This window comes from Scyliorhinus torazame, chromosome 7 (assembly GCF_047496885.1).
Source record: "Scyliorhinus torazame isolate Kashiwa2021f chromosome 7, sScyTor2.1, whole genome shotgun sequence".
NCBI classification, from domain to species: Eukaryota; Metazoa; Chordata; class Chondrichthyes; order Carcharhiniformes; family Scyliorhinidae; genus Scyliorhinus; species Scyliorhinus torazame.
In genome coordinates this window covers 275,572,828-275,593,629 of record NC_092713.1, presented here as the reverse complement: position 1 = coordinate 275,593,629, position 20,802 = coordinate 275,572,828, and the positions used below count along the sequence as shown (strand labels likewise).

Sequence of the window (20,802 nt, the reverse complement as noted above, 5' to 3'; positions counted from 1 at the left end):
GGTGTGCGGGTGGTATGGGGGGTTGTGTCACACGTGCCATTAGGAACCACGACTCAGCAGCGGCTCATTGGCTTGTCCGATGCCAACGTCGGCGACTGCCCTCTCTCCGGGCCCAGCAACCAGGTCCAGTGCCCGCCTCTCCACTGCAGCGAGGTTCAACAGAACCTACTGTCCCCCTCCAATGTTCTCTCTCCCCCAGCGATTACACAGCACCTTCTCCTGGGAGAGAGAATGGACAAAGTATTAGGCAGTCCGAAGCATGCAGCACAGGGAGTGGGTACCTGGTGGCCTTAGTGGCCAGGGCACCCAGCCATGCCGACTAATATGGTTGCAGCCATTTGGTGCATGATGGGGTGCGTGCACACTGCCGGAAGGTGGGGTTCAGTCGCCCTCAGAGTTGGGGCAGGAGGTTATGGGTGAATGGGACAGAGATTAGTGCCAGGGGCACAATGCTGCCACTCACCCTGGCCCCCTGAGGAGGTCGTTCAGCTTTTTACGGCATTGCTGTCCGGTCCTGGCAGTAGGGCCCACGGTGCTCACAGCCTCTGCCACCTGCGACCACGCACGGTTTACGGCAGTGGATGGCAGCCTTCTTCCCACACCAGGGTGCTGAACAGGGTCTCCAAATGTGCTGCCATTTTGTTGACTGGGTTGAGTGAGTGTGGAGACTGGAGTGCTAATATGCGGCGGCAGCTTGTCAGCCTCTCGAGTGTCAATCCCGCCCCCCGACGAATCAGACACCGTTGTTCATTGGAATCGCTTGTGTTCCACGTGGCGCTGATGGAAGCCCATTAACGGCTCATGAATCGCTCCGAGGCTAACGCCAATTTAGTTGTCGTATCAGGCCACTGATTCAGTCCCGCCGTCAACACTTGGTTTCTGAAACTGAGAATCACGTCCATAGCTCTGCACATTGTTTAAACATTTTGAATTTGGTTAAGAGGTCAGCTGTATTCCAGTTCAAACCGAGGAATGCTTTGGGTATTCTGAATATATCCCTTTGACGTTCTTCCTCCGTTTATTGTTCCTCAACTCCTGAAACCACCCCTTATAATTACAATGTTATCTGCCCAATCTTTGCCAGTTATTGTTTTTAAATAAATTTAAAGTACCCAATTCACTTTTTTCCAATTAAGGGGCAATTTTAGCGTGACCAATCCATCTAGCCTGCACATCTTTGGGTTGTGTGGGTGAGACCCATGCAGATACGGGGAGAATGTGCAAACTCCACATGGACACTGACTCAGGGCCGGGATCGAACCCAGGTCCTTGGCGCTGTGAGCTGGCAGTGCAAACCACTGTGCCGCCCTGCCAGTTATTTTTGTATTTGTAAGTTTCTTCGTCTCTCGCTATCGCCCCGGCCCACGCTCTGGTCACTTTCCTTTCCCGACTGACATCACCCGGTGCTGGTACTCTCGGCACACCGACCCATTCACCAAACTGTCGAGCTATATGCGGCAATCTCACCATGGGGGATTGCTCTGCTTTCCAGCTCTTTATTTGATCATTATTCTGGACTGTGTCTTCAAAGCTTTTCTGTGCAGTCTCCCTGCTGTGATTCCAATGCTCTCCGACACTGCAGCTTTGTTGCAGTCTGGACAAAGTATTATGGGTCGGATCTTGTCATGTTGCACGATGTAAGGCTGTTCACCAGGCTGTACCCACTTTTGCTGCCATGCTGTTTGTCCACCGCTGAGCACCATGTCTTGTTTTTTGATGATACTTTGGCACCAATGACTCATAAGGGATTAGGTTACATGTTGTGGGTTTATTTATTGAAATTCAGCACACAAGAACATATATACATGGATATAACACATGAAGGCATCAGCAGCAGGGCTGTGCCTGCTGTGGTCTGCTTTAGGCCCAAGCGAAATTGAGTCGGATCACATGACACATGCCTTCTGGTGATGACACACTGCTATCCCTTACAGATATTTTGCAACACTGACTCTTCCCACCATAATATAGTGGGTGGAATTTTCCTTAAAAAATGGCAAAGTATCATGGTCAGACTAAAAACTGATGTATTCCTCCCCAGAACCACAGCCAGGTTTTCACTCCAGATCTTCTGACACTATGTCAAAAGAAACAGTGGGGCGAATTTTGCAGCATCATTCTGGCAGGGCAGCACCTGATAGAGCTGGCAAGCCCGTCTACACAAAGGCTGGTGGCCATTTTTAAAGGATGCCCCGATATCAAAGCCAAAGGCCCCCCTCCCCACCCCCAATGGGCACTGGAACCCCAGAATACAAGGGGAACACCCCTGTAAGCGGGAATTGATCTGAAAGAATTACTCGACACTCGGGTCTGCTTCAATCGTCAGTTTATTGAGGTTACATCAGCGGGGAGTGAGTCTCTGGGCGATCCAGTTACTTCTCTGCCAAGCAAAGAAAATTAAGCGATCTTTATACAATTTCAAACAGTTATTTAGCCCATCCTAGCTGGACACAATCCAACCATAATGATTATAGATTATATATATTGAGTTTTACAACCAATGAAATTGGTTACTGGGCAGCAGGGAATTGGGTGATCATCTGGACAATTGCGGGTGGGGGGAGGTTGCATGGTTTTATGACATCTTCCAAACCTCCTTATCGACCATCCTTGGGTCTTTATGCATCCATAGTTCCCTTATCTTAATCTCGTTACAAGCGTATCCATTGTGAGCATCCCACAAGAGCATCTGCCTAAGGATTGCTGATTAGGAACAGTCTTGCTGGGTGTACCTTGTTGTGGCTGCTTCTGGTGAAACAGCCCATATAAGGAATACAGTCAAGTTAGTTAGTTAAGTTCCCTGAAGCCTTGCAAACATCTCATAGTTACGAATATATATTTATACGGATGTATTTATATAGAAGACACATGGGTTATATAATATTTATTGTAGGTGCCTCTGCCTCAGGAAACTCACTTCAACAATCCCCCTAGGGTCTAGCTCGAGCCCCTTAACTGACACTATTCATTTGTCTTATTATTATTGTTTTGTATTTGCTTTTGATATCGCCTGGTATTTCATGTCTCAAACGTGTTGGTAAGTCACGTGATTTCAGGAGTTCTGTCATTTAGATCAAATTCATGTGGTCCAAATTAACCCACCCCTCCGGATCCTGTTCTGGCAAAATGTATGGGGACAGGGACAATTTCTAGGACACAACCATCAGTTCCGTTAAACCCACAGTCATCGATTTCTCCTTGTCCCAGCAGATGAGGGCATACTGTAATGCCACTCCTTTGCTTACATCCTGTGAGGAAGATCCCATACAGTGTATTATTCCTGCGTATGGTGTAGGCCTCCGTAAAATAATAACGGAGGGAGGTTATGGTGATATGCATAAGCTATCATGTAAATATTAACAGACATAATGTCCAACCAGCAGGTGGCAGTAGAGAACAACCACGTGACACTGTTACCTTAGGGAGTCTGGAGATAGTTGTCGTAGTGGATAGTTGCATTTATGGTAGCACTTGGATAATTTATAGTAGTGATTTATAGTCAGTAGATTTTGATAGTTTTCTTGTTGTTATCTGACCCACGTTATTGTTTAATAATAAACATTTAACTAATCATGAACTGGACGTTCTCTAGTGCACTAAATCCGGCCAAACACCAGAACGTAACATGGTACCAGGATTGGTTCTCAAGGTATAAAAAGACCAAAGGCGAAGTTAACAAAGAAGAAAGAAAAAAAATGCTACCAACCACAAATAGCACTGACAGAATATAGCTCAACCCATTCCTAGTCATCAAAGTCAATGATGGAAGGTTTGAAGATACCACTCCAGCTTTGAGTCACTGGTAATGTAGATGCAAATTGGCCTGCTTTTAAACAGCAAATCCGTACTCTACGTAGCAGCTTTAGGTCTTCAGGCACAGCCTGATGAGTGTAGAATAGTGTTGCTGCTCACTGTAGCAGGTCCACAGGCGATATAAATCTTTAGTACCTTTGCATTCGATAGCGAAGCTGATAAAAATAATTTTGACAAAGTCGTAAAACAATTTGACCGCGACTGTGCGCCAAAAAGGAACGATACGTTTTTCGAACATGCACACAATGGGCAGGTGAATCGTTGAACAGCTTCCTAACAGACTTGAGGTTAAAGGCTCAGACATGTAACTTTGGAATCTTGCAAGCGTCCATGATCAGAGATCAGAGTGTGTTCGGTGTAAGCAATGACAAAGTTTGTGAAAGATTATTGAGGGAGAATGAACTCTAGCTCGATGATGCCATTAAAATTTGCCATGCCAACAAGCTAGCTGCACAGCAGATTAGCACAATAAATTTAAAGAATTTTGGCGTGAAACCCAGAGATGCAGCCGACGCCATTAATGTTGTGACACACCCTCAGGCAAAACATAGTTACAACAGCGGACGCCATTTTAAAGCAGTATCCAATACAACCATTTTGTGAAAACGGTGTGGCAACAAGCATTTGCAAAGGCAAATGTCCAACATCCGGAAAAGTGTGTGTTAAATTACTTAACTAAAAATCTGGACCCAAAAGCTAGTTTGTGGAAGGGTGGCTCTGTGACACCTGGATTGTGATAAAAGAAACACCACTGAAGCAGTCTGTGTCCATTTGTAACAAGATCTGCACAACATTCAGTCTTTTGCATCCCAATAAAAGGGTTAGGCCAAGGTCAAATTATATAGGAGTGTGAACCAATAAAATGCTTCAATACACTTAAGTAAAAGTTATAGGTATATATTAGATATATATATACACACACACACACACACATCAACCAAGGGTAGGAAAAAAGGGAACTCACTGGATGGATAATTGGGAACGGCTATACTATTCCATGGGCCACGAGAAGGATACAATTTGGCAGGTAGTGTGTACAGTATTTGATTTTCCAAACATATTCCAATAAAGATGCTGCTGTTTCCCAATGGAGATGGGGCACCTTTTGAAGATTAGTTGTCTGCAGGGAATGTTCCTGTTCAATTTCTAATATTTAACATTAATGAAGAGCAGGTCAGATACCTCCCCCTTGGTGTGAAATGATAGGTAGAATAGGAAACACAAATCAGCAGGAAAGAAAATCAAAATGGGGTGGAAGAGGAATGTTTTAAAAATAGTTCTACAAGATGATTTTTTTTTTTGCAGGATGATTCTAACAGCTGAATACTTTGGTCTGTCTTTGAACACACCCAATCTCCATGGTGATGACTACTTGAACTGTTTCTTCTCTGCTGCCGTCGAAGTTCCGGCCTACACAGCAGCTTGGCTTTTTCTCCGGAGGTTTTCCCGAAAGTTCAGCCTTTCAGGCTCACTTCTTCTTGGTGGAGTTGTCCTGTTCTTCATTCAGCTCATACCTTCAAGTACGTTTTTACAATGCAGTTACAAATTATCATTGCTTATCTATCGTTAAACGTTTTTAAGCAGAATTTTATGATCAGTTGAAACGTACAAGTCGTGTAGCCTTTAAGAAACCTCAGCATTCTGGCACACTATTGACAAACTGTGAAAACTGATCACAACTTCACTGATATTAGTTGTGTGGTAAGGATGGGATGCTGAGAAGAGAACAGTGAGGGAAGGAAAATTGATGGTTCCTGAGCCAGTCTGGTATTCCTCATACCTTACTTAACATCCACACTGGCCGAAGAGCTGAATTGTTCAACCACCTTTTCACCTCTTGTTACACAAGATTATACATGGGTGCAAAACTCTGGATGGACCAACACTGGAGCTGCTCCCTCCAGTCTCCCACAAAACTACCACACACCCCACCCTCCCCATGTAAGATGTACTGGGAGATACCGCAGAAGTCCCCACACACTGATTACATGGGAATTGCCCAGGAGGTTTGGTCATATGAAAGTCAATTATCCTGCATCTGGAACCATCCGAAACTTAATGAAAGTTGGAGATTTTGGAATTTTTCTGACTTAATTATCATAATAGTTTCCCAGAAAATGTTAGACATTTAAAACCATTTCTTAATCCTGGATAACTATACTACTGACCCTGCAACTGCCCACTGGACATCCCCCCTGAAGCCCCAACTATCCAACTAACCAAAGTCCCCCCCCCCCCCCCCCCCCCCCGCCTACCCCATTGAGCCATTCACCACCTCCTGACTATCCCCACTCAACCACTTGGTTTACACACTTACCTTCACTCCATACTTCCTTAAGTATTTTTTGGACGTTTAAATCTAATGGGATATCGCAGCTAATGCAATAAAAAAAGAGGGTGTGGCGTGTGTTCCCCTGACGATCCAGCATTGTGAAGGAGAACCCTGCACTCCATTATTTTTTAAAGGCCTGGGTGAGAAGTCCGGGCAAGAAATGCGGCGCTTTGGTGCAAGGTGAGTAAATAGAAACAGAATGACCATCTGACAGTGACTGTCGCTCCTTGGAAGATTTAACCCAAAGTCTCATATTTTGCCCAAGAACGATATGGTGGTATGGCTGAAATTTATTCTAATTATATTGCAATTAAATACCACAACTGGGGCCAACATAGTGTGGAACATGACATACATTAAACTGTGCGTTAATCTGTTCAATGTGTATTTACCTGTGCATCTGTAATCCTCTCTCCATTACCCACCCTTACTGTTCACTCACACAAGAAAGTAAATGCGTCATCTGTCACCTCGAGAGAATTAAACCCTGTATATAAAGTGTTGTGTTTTCCATTGAGTTCCAGAGTGCCAGTGCTTAAGTACAGGCACTGCCGTAATGCATTAGGTGGAATTCTACTGATGGGAACCCTGACATGTCATAAATTCACACACTGCCACAAACAGTTTGATAACCCCACTTCATTTTCTCGACCCAAGATAACTGTGTTATGAGTTGGTCCTTCATCAATAAGAGTGTTTCTCTTCAAAACTACCATCATTAGGGTCTCTTCCTCAAAATACCCATAATTGAACTTCAACTTAGTTCTCAGCTAATCCTGCCCAAATCCTCCCTACTCAATGTAGATCTGTCCTGCAATTCTTTCTTTAAATTCGGCCAATCAGGTTTTCGACCTTGCACAGTGCTGCCTTCACTAACGTTATGACCAACGTTCACTGTGAATGTGACCATCATGTACAATCCTTCCTAATCCTCGTCAATCTCGATGCAGCCTTTGACAGTGTCAACACTATCTCCTCCAACACCTGTCACCTGTCAGTCAGAGGGATGTTGGTGAAAATGATTTGAATTGTCACATTAAGACGCAACTAAAGGTGTATACATTTTTTGTTTTGCAAATATATCATTTTTGTTCATATCCGACTTTGAGTATCAGCAGCGTATCATTATGTCTGGAGCAGCAAGGGAGCACAAGCTACACTTTGTGCTGTGGGACATACTTACCAACAGACAACACTGATTATCTTTGTTCAATGATCTACTCCAGCCATGGTCAGCACCTTCCTTCTCTGCGCAGGATTTTTTATAACTCCCATCTCCCTTTGAACTGCTTCCCTTCATACCCTTTCCTGCAACTGCAAAGTGACAATTTTGCTGCAATGAGCTTTTATTTTCTCGCTTTCTGACGGGCCTTATCACATTTTTCTGAATAATTGTGTGTTGATGTCCTTTCCAGCAGTACTGGGAAACAGCTACTTTTGACACAACATATTCTTTCCCTTTCTGAAGCTGTTGGATTCCAGGAGCAATCCCATTAGCACACCTTAACATTCGCAAGGATATTTCCAAAGGACAGAAACTTAACTGGACACGATACATGAATGCTGAGCCTGCAAGAGCAGGTCAAGTACTGAGAATTCTGTGGTGGGTATCTCAATCTGACTCCCAAAAGCGGTTCCACTATCGACATGACACAAGTCAAGAGGGTGATGGAATACTCCCCAGTTGCCTGGATAAATGCAGAAACAATTCATGAAGCTTAACAACATCCAGACAAGGCAACACATTTGATTAGCACCTATTTATTGCCTTTAGCACTTACTTCCTCCAGCACCAGAGCAAAGTGGAAGCATTATTTGCCATCTACAAGTCGTATTATTATAATAATAATTATTATTATTCCAGCAATTTAACCAGGCTCCTTTAACAGTACCTTACAAACCTGTGACTCCCGAGAAGAAACATGGGAACATCACCATCTGAAAGTTTCCCTCCAAGTTGCACCATTCAAATTTGGGAGATACAGAAGTAAAAAGCAGACATGCATTTATATCTTCTTTTTAGGCAGTTGCGTGGAGTTGAGGATGATTTGGCTCCACATTAAAAATGAGTTCTGAGGTGACTGGGGAGTCCAATGCACGACTTGTAGTTTCTGTCACAGATGTGGCAGACACAGGTTGGAGGAACAGACGGATGGGGTGTCTCGTGCTCCTTTCACCATCAATTTGCTCTTGACGATGAAACTCGAGATGTTAAGCTCCTTCTCGACTTTGGGCGGGCTTTGGCCAGGGATTTCCAGATGTTGGCGGGGATGTTGAACTTTTTCAAGGTTGTCGTTAAAGTGTTTCCTCTGCCCTCTCGGGCTTGCTTGCCATGTCGAACCTCTGATAGAGCACTCGTTTCAGGAATCCCCTGTCAAGCATGCAGATGATGTGACCCAAAAAAAGGAGCTGATCGAGCATGGTCAATGCTTCAATGCTGGGGATGTTAGACCGAGCGAGAACACTGATGTTGGTTCAACTGTCCTAAAAAAGCTCATGGTTTTGGAGGAAACATATTGGCATGGATTGTAGATTACCTAGCTAACAAGAATGAAAGAGATCGCATAAATGGGTCTTTTTCTGGTTGGCAGGATGTGATGAGTAGTCACAGCGGTCAGTGCTGGGGCCTCAACATTTTACAAATTACTTGGATAAAGGGATGGAAGGTGTGAATGTTAAACTTATTATTTTCTGAAATGTACAATACCCAATTATTTTTTTTCCAATTAATGGGCAATTTAGCATGGCCAATCCCCCTAACCTGCTCATTTTTGGGCTGTGGGGGCGAAACACACGCAGACACGAGGAGAATGCGCAAACTCCTCACGAACAGTGACTCAGGGCCGGGTTTCGAACCTGGGTACTCAGCACCGTACTCAGCACCGTTAGCACTGTACCAGTTGCTAAACGTATTGACAACACAAAGGTAGGTAGGAATGTAAATTGTGATGGGGACAAAGGAAGGCTTCAAAGAGACATAGCGAAGTTGAGTGAGTGGGAAATGAACTGGCAAATGGAGTGTACTGTAGACAAATGTCAAATTGTCCATTTTGACAGAATGAATAAAAGAAAATCTAAATGGGTGAGAGATTGCAGAGCTCTGAGGTGCAGAGGGACCTGGGCGTGCTCGTGCATGAATCATAAAGGCTAGAATACAGGTACAGCATGTTTTTGGAAAGCCGATAGAATGTTATTGTTTATTGTGAGGGGAATTGATCTCCTGCGCTTTCTCCATCCACCCTCTCTTTAGGTCACAGGAATATTGCTGGACTTCAGCCTTCAGCCATCTGTTGAGCTAATTTCTTCCTCTTGAGTTGGGATGCTCTTTCAGATTCAGGAACGCCTTGCTCTTGCGGCTTACCAACTCCTGGATCTCCTGGCCATTCTCATTCTTCGCAAGTGCAAATTATGGAGATTTTGAGGGCAGGCGAGATGATGTGGACATTCTATATCTCTGGGTCATCTGGAGTCGTCAGTTGGAAGTGAGGTGCTGGCTGAATAGCTCCATGTTACCTAGGTCCTTGAGTAGCTGTAGCATTGCTTCTGTTTCCATCACTACTTTGGTCTATATTGATGTTGATTACAGAGTGGATTAGGCAGTGGTCCTTCGAACAGTAATTGGTTCCTGTCATACGTGGGTAATATGCTTGTCCTTGCGATCCCTCACTAGGGTGATGACGTAGACCAGCAGGAGTCAGTGCCTGCAGCGAGGGTGTTACCATGAGCCTTGCACATGTCTGTCTGTACGAACAAGGTGTTGGTTAATGCAAGATTGGGTTCTAGACATTTTGTCAAGAGCAGCGTACCGTTGGTGTTGGATTTCCTTACCCCCTCTCTGCTGATTACACCTTCCCAAATGTCTGTGTCCTTTCTAACACTGGCATTGGAGGGGCCAAGGCGGATTAGCTTGTTGGCTGTTGGCCAAGGATTGTTCAAGGCTGGAATAAAATTCCTCTTTGGATTGGTCTGTAGTTTCCAGTGTTTGGCTGTACGAGCTGAGGACTATAGCATATTGGTTCTGGGCCAAGGTGAACCAAGAGTCATGTGGCATTCATTTATCCCACAAGGGGAGTCTCTTAAATGGCCAACTAATTTCTTTTGAATGGTGAAGCCAACTCTGTGGAGGGAAGGATTTTCTGGTTTACCTTTCCAGAAGAAGATATAACCACCAGCTTATTTCTCGAGTTGGCCTTCTCCTGCCTGCTGGGTTTCGCCTAAGGTGGCAATGTCAATATTGGAACATCTGAGCCCCGGGCAATGAGAGCAGTATGCCACTCTGGTCTGTCACTGTTGGGGTTGTCCATGAAGGTCCAAACTTTTCAGGTCCAAAACTTCATTTTAAAAGGTGGAATCTGCCTGTGCATGAGTTATTTAAACATGCACACCAACTACCACACAGGCTTGACAAAGCAAGGCCTTGGTCCAATGTCAAGAGACCCCAAGATATTTAGAGACCAGGCTCTGCTGCATGGGCATAGAAGATGCAAGCACACATACTCTGACTGTCATCCTCTCCCCTTCCCACAGCATCTCTCTCACTAGCATTTATATGGCATCTTTCACAACCACCAGAAGCTTCAAACACCTTTATAGCTAATTAAGTACTTTTGAAATGTAACTATTGTCAAGTACGAAAAGTGACAACCAATTTTCTGTCATTGGCGCCCTCATCCATCTCTGATTATTGCACTGTTATCCTGGCCAACCACAGTCCTCCACCCTCTGTAACTTTAGTCATACAAAACCTTGTTGTTCAAATGCTCACCCACATCAATGATCTCTCACCCATCACCCCTGTCTCCAGCGACCTGTATTTGCTGCCAGTCCCTCATGCCTCAAATTAACATTTTCATTCTTGATATTAGGTCCTGGCATTTTTAATCCTTCAATGTAGAATCTAAAACATCTGGAACATTTATTGGGAAATTGTGGACCCATACATTTTCATCCATTAACCTCAATGCATGGAGAGCACCATCATAAATTCTCAAAATATACCCCAGCTGCTGAGGTTTCATGTCTGAAGTGCCTATTTGGAAAGTCTGCCTGTGTTTTGATTGTAAGAGAAGATTATACAGATATGTGTGTGTAAACAGATGCACCTTCCACTATATTCACTGTTACCTCTATATTTTCTAGATCTTTTAGCAATTTCCACCTTTCTGGCCATTATTGCAAAATTAGGGATCACAACTGCCTTCTGCGTGATTTATGTCTACACTGCTGAGCTGTACCCAACTGTAGTAAGAAACACGGGTGTCGGAGTGAGTTTGATGGCTTCCAGGTTGGGCAGCACCATCTCACCTTACATTTTTTACCTTGGTAAGATAAATCATTTAACCTCTGCATGGAGGTAGAATATAAGAATATTTATTGTATTACCCCAATAATACTGTTCCCAAATCCATACTATTCGTGTGCACTTGGTGTAAATGATGAGATGAATGAGGCAATAAATATGCAGGAGATACCTGACCAGCCTGTCCGTCCTCAGAGCAACATATCTCTCACCCACCATCCACTGTTCCTTATCCGGCTGTCCGCGCCTATGTCTAAGTGAAATCATTATCCCAATGAATGTCTCCGAAAACTGGTTGAAATTGTCGAAATGATGGGTGGGATTTTCCATAGCCGGGGTGGGAATAGCGAGTGTTTCTCGTCAGAGAGGCTGGTGGGAATTCACTCTGCGTCACATGACAGTGGCCTAATTAATTCTGCAGTCAGGGGCTTCCAGAAGTTTTCCAAAGCAGGACAGGCACAACAATCTGGGTGCCATATTTAAAACGTACCCACCATTGATGGAGAATATCCATCTCCTAGAAGGTCCTGAAGTTAGACGATCCATGTCATAGATGCTCCATGCATTCAATGCTGAATGGGGTGTTCCAGGGTTCAGCTGCTGGAGTCGCCCATCTTCCCTTCTGACCTGCATGAGCTGCCCCACCTTCATGCATTAAGTCCAACATTTGTACCCCATGTTGCTCCAGACGCGCAACATCTGCAAGGGGAATCTCTTAAATGGCCAACTAGTTTCTTTTGAATGGTGAAGCCAATCCTGTGGATCCCAGTACATGTCTCAACCTGTCCCGGATCACAGACCAAATCTGAAAGACTTAATCTAAAGGGTGGGGCTGCCTCCTTGAACAAAGCCGTCAGCTAATTTTCTCCCCTCCCCCTGTCCTCTTGATGCATCGTGGTGCGTTAAGCTTTACTTAAGCTCATCAATTCTAGACTGAAGCTCGTTGAACTGCAGACACTTACTGCAGATGTGGTTGCCGTGGATCATATTGGTGTTCACCAGTTCCCATATGCTACAGCTGCATCACATCACCTATCCTAACATCATTATTCTACTTTATTTAACTAATTACATTATCAAGTTTGGACTTATCACTTCATACTTATTTGTACTTCTAGAGAATAGTTTATGAACTGTTTATATTTTGCTGGACCTAGTTTAAGCTCCAGCTTAGAGAAAAAATATGTAAAGCTCATCAACCAATCACCTAGCTGCCTACCAAGTTAAGAGCCCAGCTCACAGGCCTCCCTTTCCATCATGGATGCTCTTTATGTTTTAAAATTCTAGAATAGCACTTGCTCCCTCACTGTGTCAAATCCCCTCACTCACCAGATGCCCAACTTATGTGCTTGACATAAACTGTATTCCATCAAAGTGGATTTGATGTACAGGTTCAGCATTGATTTTAATCGCTGCTGGGGGAGGATCCCAGTTGTAACACTTACTCCTCTTCCTCCTAATTACTGCAGTTTTCCGCCTGGGAAGTGTATACGATGAGGACCAGTTTTGACCGTTGAAAAGTGTAGGTGGCATTTGCTGTCAAGCAACAGATTGCCTATTTGTTCAAGTTGAGGGTGGTGGTTTTAGTATAACAGTAAACAACAACTTTTATTTACACAGCAACTTTAAGGTGGTAAATTATCTCAAAGTGTTTCACAAGACTAATTTATAGCAGAATTTGACACCGAATCAAATGGTCAGATGACCAGAAGCTAAGTGTAAGAGGTAGCCTTTAAGGAGATTCTTAGAGGAGGAGAGAGATAGAAAGGCAGAGAGGCCTATGGCGGGAGTTTCTAGTGCCCCGGCTGCTGAATGGTTGGCAAATGGTGAAGTGGCCAAAATCAGGGAGGAGTAAGAGTCCAGAATTGGAGGAGTGCAGGTATATCGCAGTGTTGTAGAATCACGTGAGAGTGTGAGATACAAGGTGGGTGAGGCCATGGAGGGGTTTGAAAACAAATATGATCATTCTAAAACTAAGACATTGCAAGAGATAATGTAGACCACAGGGTTGGTGGACGAACGATATTTTGTACAAGTTAGAATACAGGTGACAGAGTTTTGGATGACTTGAGGGGTGGGATTCTCCGACCCCCCGCCGGGTCGGAGAATCGCCGGGTGCGGGCATGAATCCCGCCCCCGCCAGTTGCCGAATTCTCCGGCACCGGATATTCGGCGGGAGTGGGAATCGCACCACGCCGGTCAGTGCCCCCCCCGGCGATTCTCTGGCCCACGATGGGCCGAAGTCCCGCTGCTGGAATGCCTGTCCCGCCGGCAAGAATCAAACCACCTCTATTCCCGGCGGGACTAGACGGCGCGGGCGGGCTCCTGGGGGGAGGCGCGGGGCGATCTGGCCCCGGGGGGGGGGTGCCACCACGGTGGCCTGGCCCGCGATCGGGGCCCACCGATCCGCGTGCGGGCCTATGCCGTGGGGGCACTCTTTTCCCTCCGCCTCGGCCACAGCCTTCACCATGGCCGACGCGTAAGAGACATCCCCCCTGCGCATGCGCGGGGATGACGTCAGCAGCCGCTGACGCTCCCGCGCATGAGCGGACTTCCGCCGCCGGCCGCAGTCCCTTCGGCCCAGGCTGGCGTGGCACCAAAGGCCTTCCCCACCAGCCCACGGAGCGCCAACCAGTCCGGCGCAGGGCTAGCCCCTCAAGGTGAGGGCTTGGCCCCTAAAGGTGCAGAGAAATCCGCACCTTTGGGGCGGCCCGACGCCGGAGTGGTTCACCCCACTCCATCCCACCGGGGCCCCCCGCCCCGCCCCGCCGGGTAGAGGAGAATCCCGGCCAAGGTGTTTGGAGGGTAGAGGCTGGCCAAAAAAGCTTTAAAATACTCAAGCTTAAACATGATAAATCAAGATGAAGGGTTCAAATAACAGGTGATCTGAGGTGGGGCAGTGTCTAAAGATTCTACAAAGGGGGAAATAGTTGGTGTTGATGATGAAGAAGATATTTGACTAGAAGCTCATCTTGACCATATTGAACTCAAAGATTAAGAATGGTCTGGCCCAACATCAGAAAGTTGCCAGGGAGAGAAATGGTGGCTGTGTTTAGGGAGTTTGCAACGGGACCTAACGGCTTTGCTCTTCCTAATATTTAGTTTGAGGAAATTTTAGCTCACGTGGGATTGGATGACTGGCAAGTAGTTTGACAAACCAGAGACAATGGAACTCTGGAGAGAAGTGTGAGTGAGATAGAACTGAGCATCCTAAATGTACATGTCCAATGTGACACTACTGGCGGGATTCTCCGTCGGTCGCCGTCGGAACTGGGAAATGTGATTAGGCGGAGAATGGCGCATGAGACAAAAATCGTGGACGGCGCCAGCCGCCCGAGAGAATGCCATGCCCCAGAGCCTCGACAGAAGCGTCAGTGTGTTCTGCTTTGCACATACAGTAAACACCGTTGGTATATCATTAGCAGGCCTGACCCGGTATTCTCTGGGGCCTCGGCGATGCTCCACCACCACCAGGAGGAAGTACCAATGATGAGTTTCACTTGTGGTTTCAAAAATCAGAACATAGGTGCCATGGCTACTGAGGGAGAGAGGGGGGGATATAATAAATGCCCAACGTCACTATAGTGTGCTGACAGTTGTGTCTCTGACCAGGGGCTTCTGCCAGGGCTGGGGGGGGGGGTGGAGTATTGGGGGGCGGTGGCCAGGAGGTGGGCCGTGGGGTCATGGTGGCTGGGTACCATTGCCACAGCCTGCAAGGCAACCATGCCGCTGCGCATGCCGCTGATTGTCCACTGTGAACTTAGTGCCACGAGTCGTATGCCCCCCCACCCCAGGACACCCCCTGAGTATTCTCTGGCCCCCCACCTAACCCATCAATGGGATGGGTGCACTCCAGCGCAACCAGTCTCACCTTGTTTGCTGGGATGAGTGTGCGTGGGGAGTGGAATGCTAATATGCAGCTGCACCTTGTCAGCCTCTCGAGTGCCAATCCCGACCCGGACAAACCAACACCGATTTTCAGTGGAATCGCTCGTGTTCCACATGGTGCTGGTGTTGGCCCATTAACGGTTCCGGAATTGCTCTGGAACCGGTGGCAATTCTGCTGTCATAGAAGTCCACCGATTCAGTCCAGCGTCAACAATCAGGGCGGTATTCTCCGTGGTCCAGTTGTAAAATCAGGAAAAGGCGATTGGGCGGAGAAACAGTTGTGAAGACAACATTGTGACGGATGCCAAGCACACGGCAATTTACAGCGGCGTCAATGCATTCTACTCCGCAGGTACAGTGGGCACCGTTTGCAGCATCCGCGGGCCTGACTGGTATTCTTTGGGCATTAGCGATGCTCCGTCAAGGCGCGAGATAACGCCCGACGGCGATTGGCACTTGTGCTTTTAAAAATCGGGAAACAGGAACTGTGGTCGATGACACAGAGCGAGAGGAAGTAGGACATGCAGAGGCTGCTAGTCTTTCCCCACGCAGGGCTGGCGGGGGTGTGGAAGGGGGGCGGGGGGGCGGGTGCTCCTCCTGGCCCAGAGGTGCAGCAGGGGTGACCAGGAGATGAGCCATTGGGTCGGTGTGACCCCCCATAGGGACCTGGGTGTCCAGGCATGGACCACCATTTCCGCATCCTGCAAGACAGCCATCATGCTGTGCACACCACTGACCACCCACCGTGGCCCCTGGCCGTGCAGAGTGACATTGGCCATATAGGTGCCCCCAACCCCTGCACCCCAGCCCCTGCCAAGTCCCCCATCCAAACCGTCTGCCACCAGGCGGCAGGACAGCACTTGGCCCACCATAAGACAATGCCCACAGTAGTCCCTGCACGACGGTGCCAGACATTGGCCGCGGAGCCCACCACCGGCATGGGTACCATCAGCCACCAGTACCCCTGGCAACAGAAACAGGCACCAGGGCTGGAGGCCGCCATGGTGCCCTGCACCAAAGGGATTAGGGGTGCAGTGGGAAGAATGCTGGGAGAACGGCTGGGGTTGGGTGTGGGAAAGGGATGGGGGCATGGGCTGCAGTGCAGACTGGGGCCACCGTGTAGCCGATGGACCTGGAAGGGCGCGGGGGTATGCTCCATGTTAACATGTCTGCCTTTCACCCCTGTTATGTTCTTGTTGGATGACGTGGTTTATAATACAAGAACACTTGTAGTTAAAGCTATAAACAATTTATTAACATTAACTGTGGGGAAACTATATTAAAAACAACAGATGAATATCAGTGTTAACATGCACAAGCAAACTCTCTTCCCGATCTCCAGTCAGTCTGAGGGGTCACCTGACACTCATTCACTTATATACTAATGAGACTCTTAGTGGTCAGTCAGTGAATTACAACACAACCACGATATCATCACATCCCCTTTCCCAGGAAGGAATAAATTAATAAATTATCATCAGTATATTTACATGTGATATCATTAGTCTATGATCTAACAGGATTAATTGTTATTATTTTAAAACTGGTTTAACAAATATATATTTTATAGAACAGCAAGCATAGTGGGGCGGAATTCTTCCCCCCCCCATGCCGGGTGGGAGAACCGCCCATGCACCGCGCAAGTCCCGCCACGCCACCCCGACGCACGCACGCGATTCTCCCACCCCCCCCCCAAACTGGCGTGGCGTGAATCACGGCCGGCCGCTGGGAGAATCGGCGCTTGCCGTTGGTAATGGGTGAGCGGCGATTCTCCCAGCGGCCCGGATGGGCTGAGCTGCCTGCCCAACACGACAGGTTCCCGCCGGTGTCATCCACACCTGGACGCTGCCGGCGGGAATGGCGCGGGAACGCTGGGGGGCGGCCTGTCGGGGGGCGAGGGGGGTTCCTGTATCCGGGGGGGGGGGGCTGAACAGGTGTCTGGCCCGCGATTGGTGCCCACCGATCGGCGGGCCGGCCTCTCTGAAGGAGGATCTCCTTTCCTCCGCTGCCCCGCAAGATACATCCGTCATCTTCTTGCGGGGCGGCCGCAGGGAGGACGACAACCGCGCATGCACGGGTGACGTCAGTTACGCGGCGCCGGTTGCGTCATTTACACGGCGCCACTTTTACGTGGCGCCAAGGCCCGGCGCGCGTATATGACGCAGCGCCGCTCCTAGCCCCCCGGGGGCGGGAGAATAGGGGGCTGGGTACGGCCTCCGACGCCGGAGTGAAACACTCCGGTTTTCACTCCGGTGTCGGGATTTAGTCTCCCGATGGGAGAATTGAGCCCAGTTTGTACAAATAGTCCAAATCGATCAGGTTTTCTTCTGACTGGTTGATCTTCTCAAAGTTTGACCTTGCTGCTCAGAACTTGTAAATTCAATGTTCTCCATGACAGGATGCTCATGAACTGCTGAATTATCTGACGCTGGACTGACGTTGATTCTGACGCAGATTCGTCATCCATCATGATGTTGTGAAAGTCTTCTCTGGTTTTCAAGAGTTTGCGATGATTTCTTAAAACCAACCCTTCCTCTGTCTGTACATTACAGGAACAAGGTGCTACTTCTTCTGTGTGGGAATGGTGGGGGCAGTGTGGGGGTGGGGGGGCAGTGTGGGGGAAGGGGGAGGAGGTGGTAGTGTGGGGGTGGAGGGGGCAGTGTGGGGGTGGAGGGGGCAGTGTGGGGGTGGATTGGGCAGTGTGGGGGTGGGGGGGCAGTGTGGGGATGGAGGGGGCAGTGTGAGGGTGGAGGGGGCAGTGTGGGGGTGGAGGGGGCAGTGTGGGGGTGGAGGGGGCAGTGTGGGGGTGGAGGGGGCAGTGTGGGGGTGGAGGGGGCAGTGTGGGGGCAGTGTGGGGGTGGAGGGGGCAGTATGAGGGTGGAGGGGGCAGTGTAGGGGTGGAGGGGGCAGTGTGAGTGTGGAGGGGGCAGTGTGGGGGTGGGGGGGCAGTGTGAGGGTGGAGGGGGCAGTGTGAGGGTGGAGGGGGCAGTGTGGGGGTGGAGGTGGCAGTGTGGGGGGCCTGCACCGGAGTGATTTCCGCCCCGCCGGCTGGCGGGAAAGGCCTTTGGCGCCACGCCAGCTGGTGCCTAAAAGACTTCGCCAGGCGACGCATGCGCAGGAGCGTCAGCGGATGCTCACGGCATCCCCGCGCATGCGCATTGGAGGGGGTCTCTTCCGCCTCCACCACAGTGGAGACCGTGGCGAAGGCGGAAGAAAAAGAGTGCCCCCACGGCACAGGCCCGCCCGCGGATCGGTGGGCCCCGATCGCGAGCCAGGCCACCGTGGGGGCTCTCCCCGGGCCCAGATCGCCCCGCGCGCCCCCCCCCCCCCCCAGGAACCCGGAGCCCGCCCGCGCCGCCTGCTCCTGCCGGTAAAGTAGGTGGTTCAATCCACGCTGGCTGGCGAGGGATGACAGCGGCGGGACTTCGGCCCATCGCGGAGAATTCGAAACACGGCGGCGGTGAGATTCACGCCAGCCCCCGGCGATTCTCCGACCCGGCAGGGGGCTGCCATATGTCAGAACAAGTCAGTGAATCCAATATGAAAAGGTTCATAAATTAAGTCTCTCAGGTAGGCGACGAATTTGGGTTGGCCGCCTCAAGGGTGGGTCAGGATCCACCGGCTGAGGAAGGGGCCGGGCCACGGTCGAGTGAGGAGGATGCAGGGTGTCCGGAAGGTCAACAAAGTCCATTGCAGGGACAACAGGAGGGCATGGCACCGGCGCAGGATCACATAGCGAGCGTGGAACCAGATGAAGGGCACGCCGATTGCGGCGGCGAATAGAGCCATCAGGCATACGAACAAGGAATGAGCGGGGAGCTATCTGTCGGAGAACCTCAGCAGTTGCCGACCAGCCGCCCTCCGGAAGGTGTATGTGGACATTATCTCCAGGCGCCAGGGCAGGAAGATCAGTCGCCCGAGCATCATGTGCCGCCTTTTGTTGCTCACGCTGTTGCTGCATCCGCCGAAGTACCGCAGCATGGTCGAGGTCTGGGACATGAATGGATGGCACAGTGGTCCTGAGGGTGCGACCCATAAGCAGCTGGGCCAACGATAGGCCCGTGGACAGTGGGGCCGAGCGATAGGCCAGCAAGGCGAGGCAGAAGTCAGATCCTGCATCAGCAGCCTTGCAGAGGAGCCTTTTTGCGACATGGACGCCCTTTTCTGCTTTGCCATTCGACTGAGGATGCAGAGGACTGGACGTCACGTGTGTGAAGTTGTATGAGCTAGCGAAAGAGGAACATTCCTGATTCGCGAAGCAGGGGCCATTGTCTGACATCACGGTGAGCGGGATGCCGTGGCGAGCAAAGGTCTCTTTGCAGGCCCGGGTGACAGCCGATGACGTGGTGTCGTGCAGGCGTATGACCTCTGGATAGCTGGAAAAGTAGTCGATGATGATGATGTAATCCCTGCCGAGCGCATGGAACAGGTCCACGCCCACCTTCGACCAGGGGGACGTGACCAACTCATGGGGCTGAAGGGTCTCACGAGGTTGTGCCGGCTGGAACCGCTGACAGGTGGGGCAATTGAGCACAGTGTTAGCAATGTCCTCATTTATTCCCGGCCAGTATACAGCCTCTCGGGCCCTCCGCCGGCACTTCTCAACGGCGAGATGGCCTTCGTGCAGTTGTTCTAAGACAAGCCGGTGCATGCTGTGTGGGATCACGATGCGGTCCAGCTTCAGGAGGACACCATCAACGACTGCCAAGTCGTCCCGAACGTTGTAAAACTGTGGGCATTGTCCCTTGAGCCACCCGTCCGTCATGTGGCGCATCACACGTTGCAGAAGGGGGTCAGCCGCAGTTTCACGTTGAATGTGGGCCAGGCGTGCATCAGTGGCCGGCAGATTGGCAGAAGTGAAGGCTACATGTGCGTCGACTTGGCAAACAAACCCCTCAGGGTCGGACGGCATGTTGACTGCCCTGGACAGAGCGTCTGCTATTATGAGGTCCTTACCCGGGGTGTAGACAAGTTGGAAGTCGTACCTCTGGAGTTTGAGCAGAATGCGCTGGAGGCGAGGGGTCATATCATTGAGGTCCTTTTGAATGATGCCAACCAGCGGGCGATGGCCAGTCTCCACAGTGAACTCGGGAAGGCCGTACACATAGTAGTGGAACGTGTCAACGCCAGTCAACAGGCCTAGGCACTCCTTTTCAATCTGCGCATAGCGCTGCTCTGTGGGTGTCATGGCCCGTGACGCATAGGCGACTGGGGCCCATGATGAGGCGTCATCCCGTTGCAGGAGGACCGCCCCAATGCCGGACTGACTGGCGTCAGTCGAGATTTTCGTCTCCCTTGCAGGATCGAAAAACGCCAGTACCGGGGCGGTGGTGAGCTTGACCTTGAGCTCCTCCCATTCACGCTGTTGGATGGGAAGCCACTGGAATTCAGTTGTCTTCCTGACAAGGTGCCGGAGAGCTGTAGTGTGGGAAGCGAGGTTAGGGATGAACTTCCCCAAGAAGTTGACCAT

At 49.4% G+C, this 20,802-nt stretch overlaps 1 protein-coding gene across 4 annotated transcripts in view; it reads left to right on the top strand.

Annotated features, from left to right (window-relative positions):
* The window catches only part of LOC140427052 (organic cation/carnitine transporter 2-like), a 214,434-nt gene that overhangs the window by 145,010 nt on the left and 48,622 nt on the right, over positions 1 to 20,802 (top strand). For 3 of the 4 annotated variants that reach the window (XM_072512502.1, XM_072512500.1, XM_072512499.1), the window contains exons 7-8: positions 5,119 to 5,333; positions 11,285 to 11,467. In XM_072512502.1, the coding sequence (XP_072368603.1) occupies positions 5,119 to 5,333; positions 11,285 to 11,467 (398 nt within the window). The remainder of the gene's footprint in view (positions 1 to 5,118; positions 5,334 to 11,284; positions 11,468 to 20,802) is intronic. The other variant, XM_072512503.1, reaches the window with a different exon arrangement.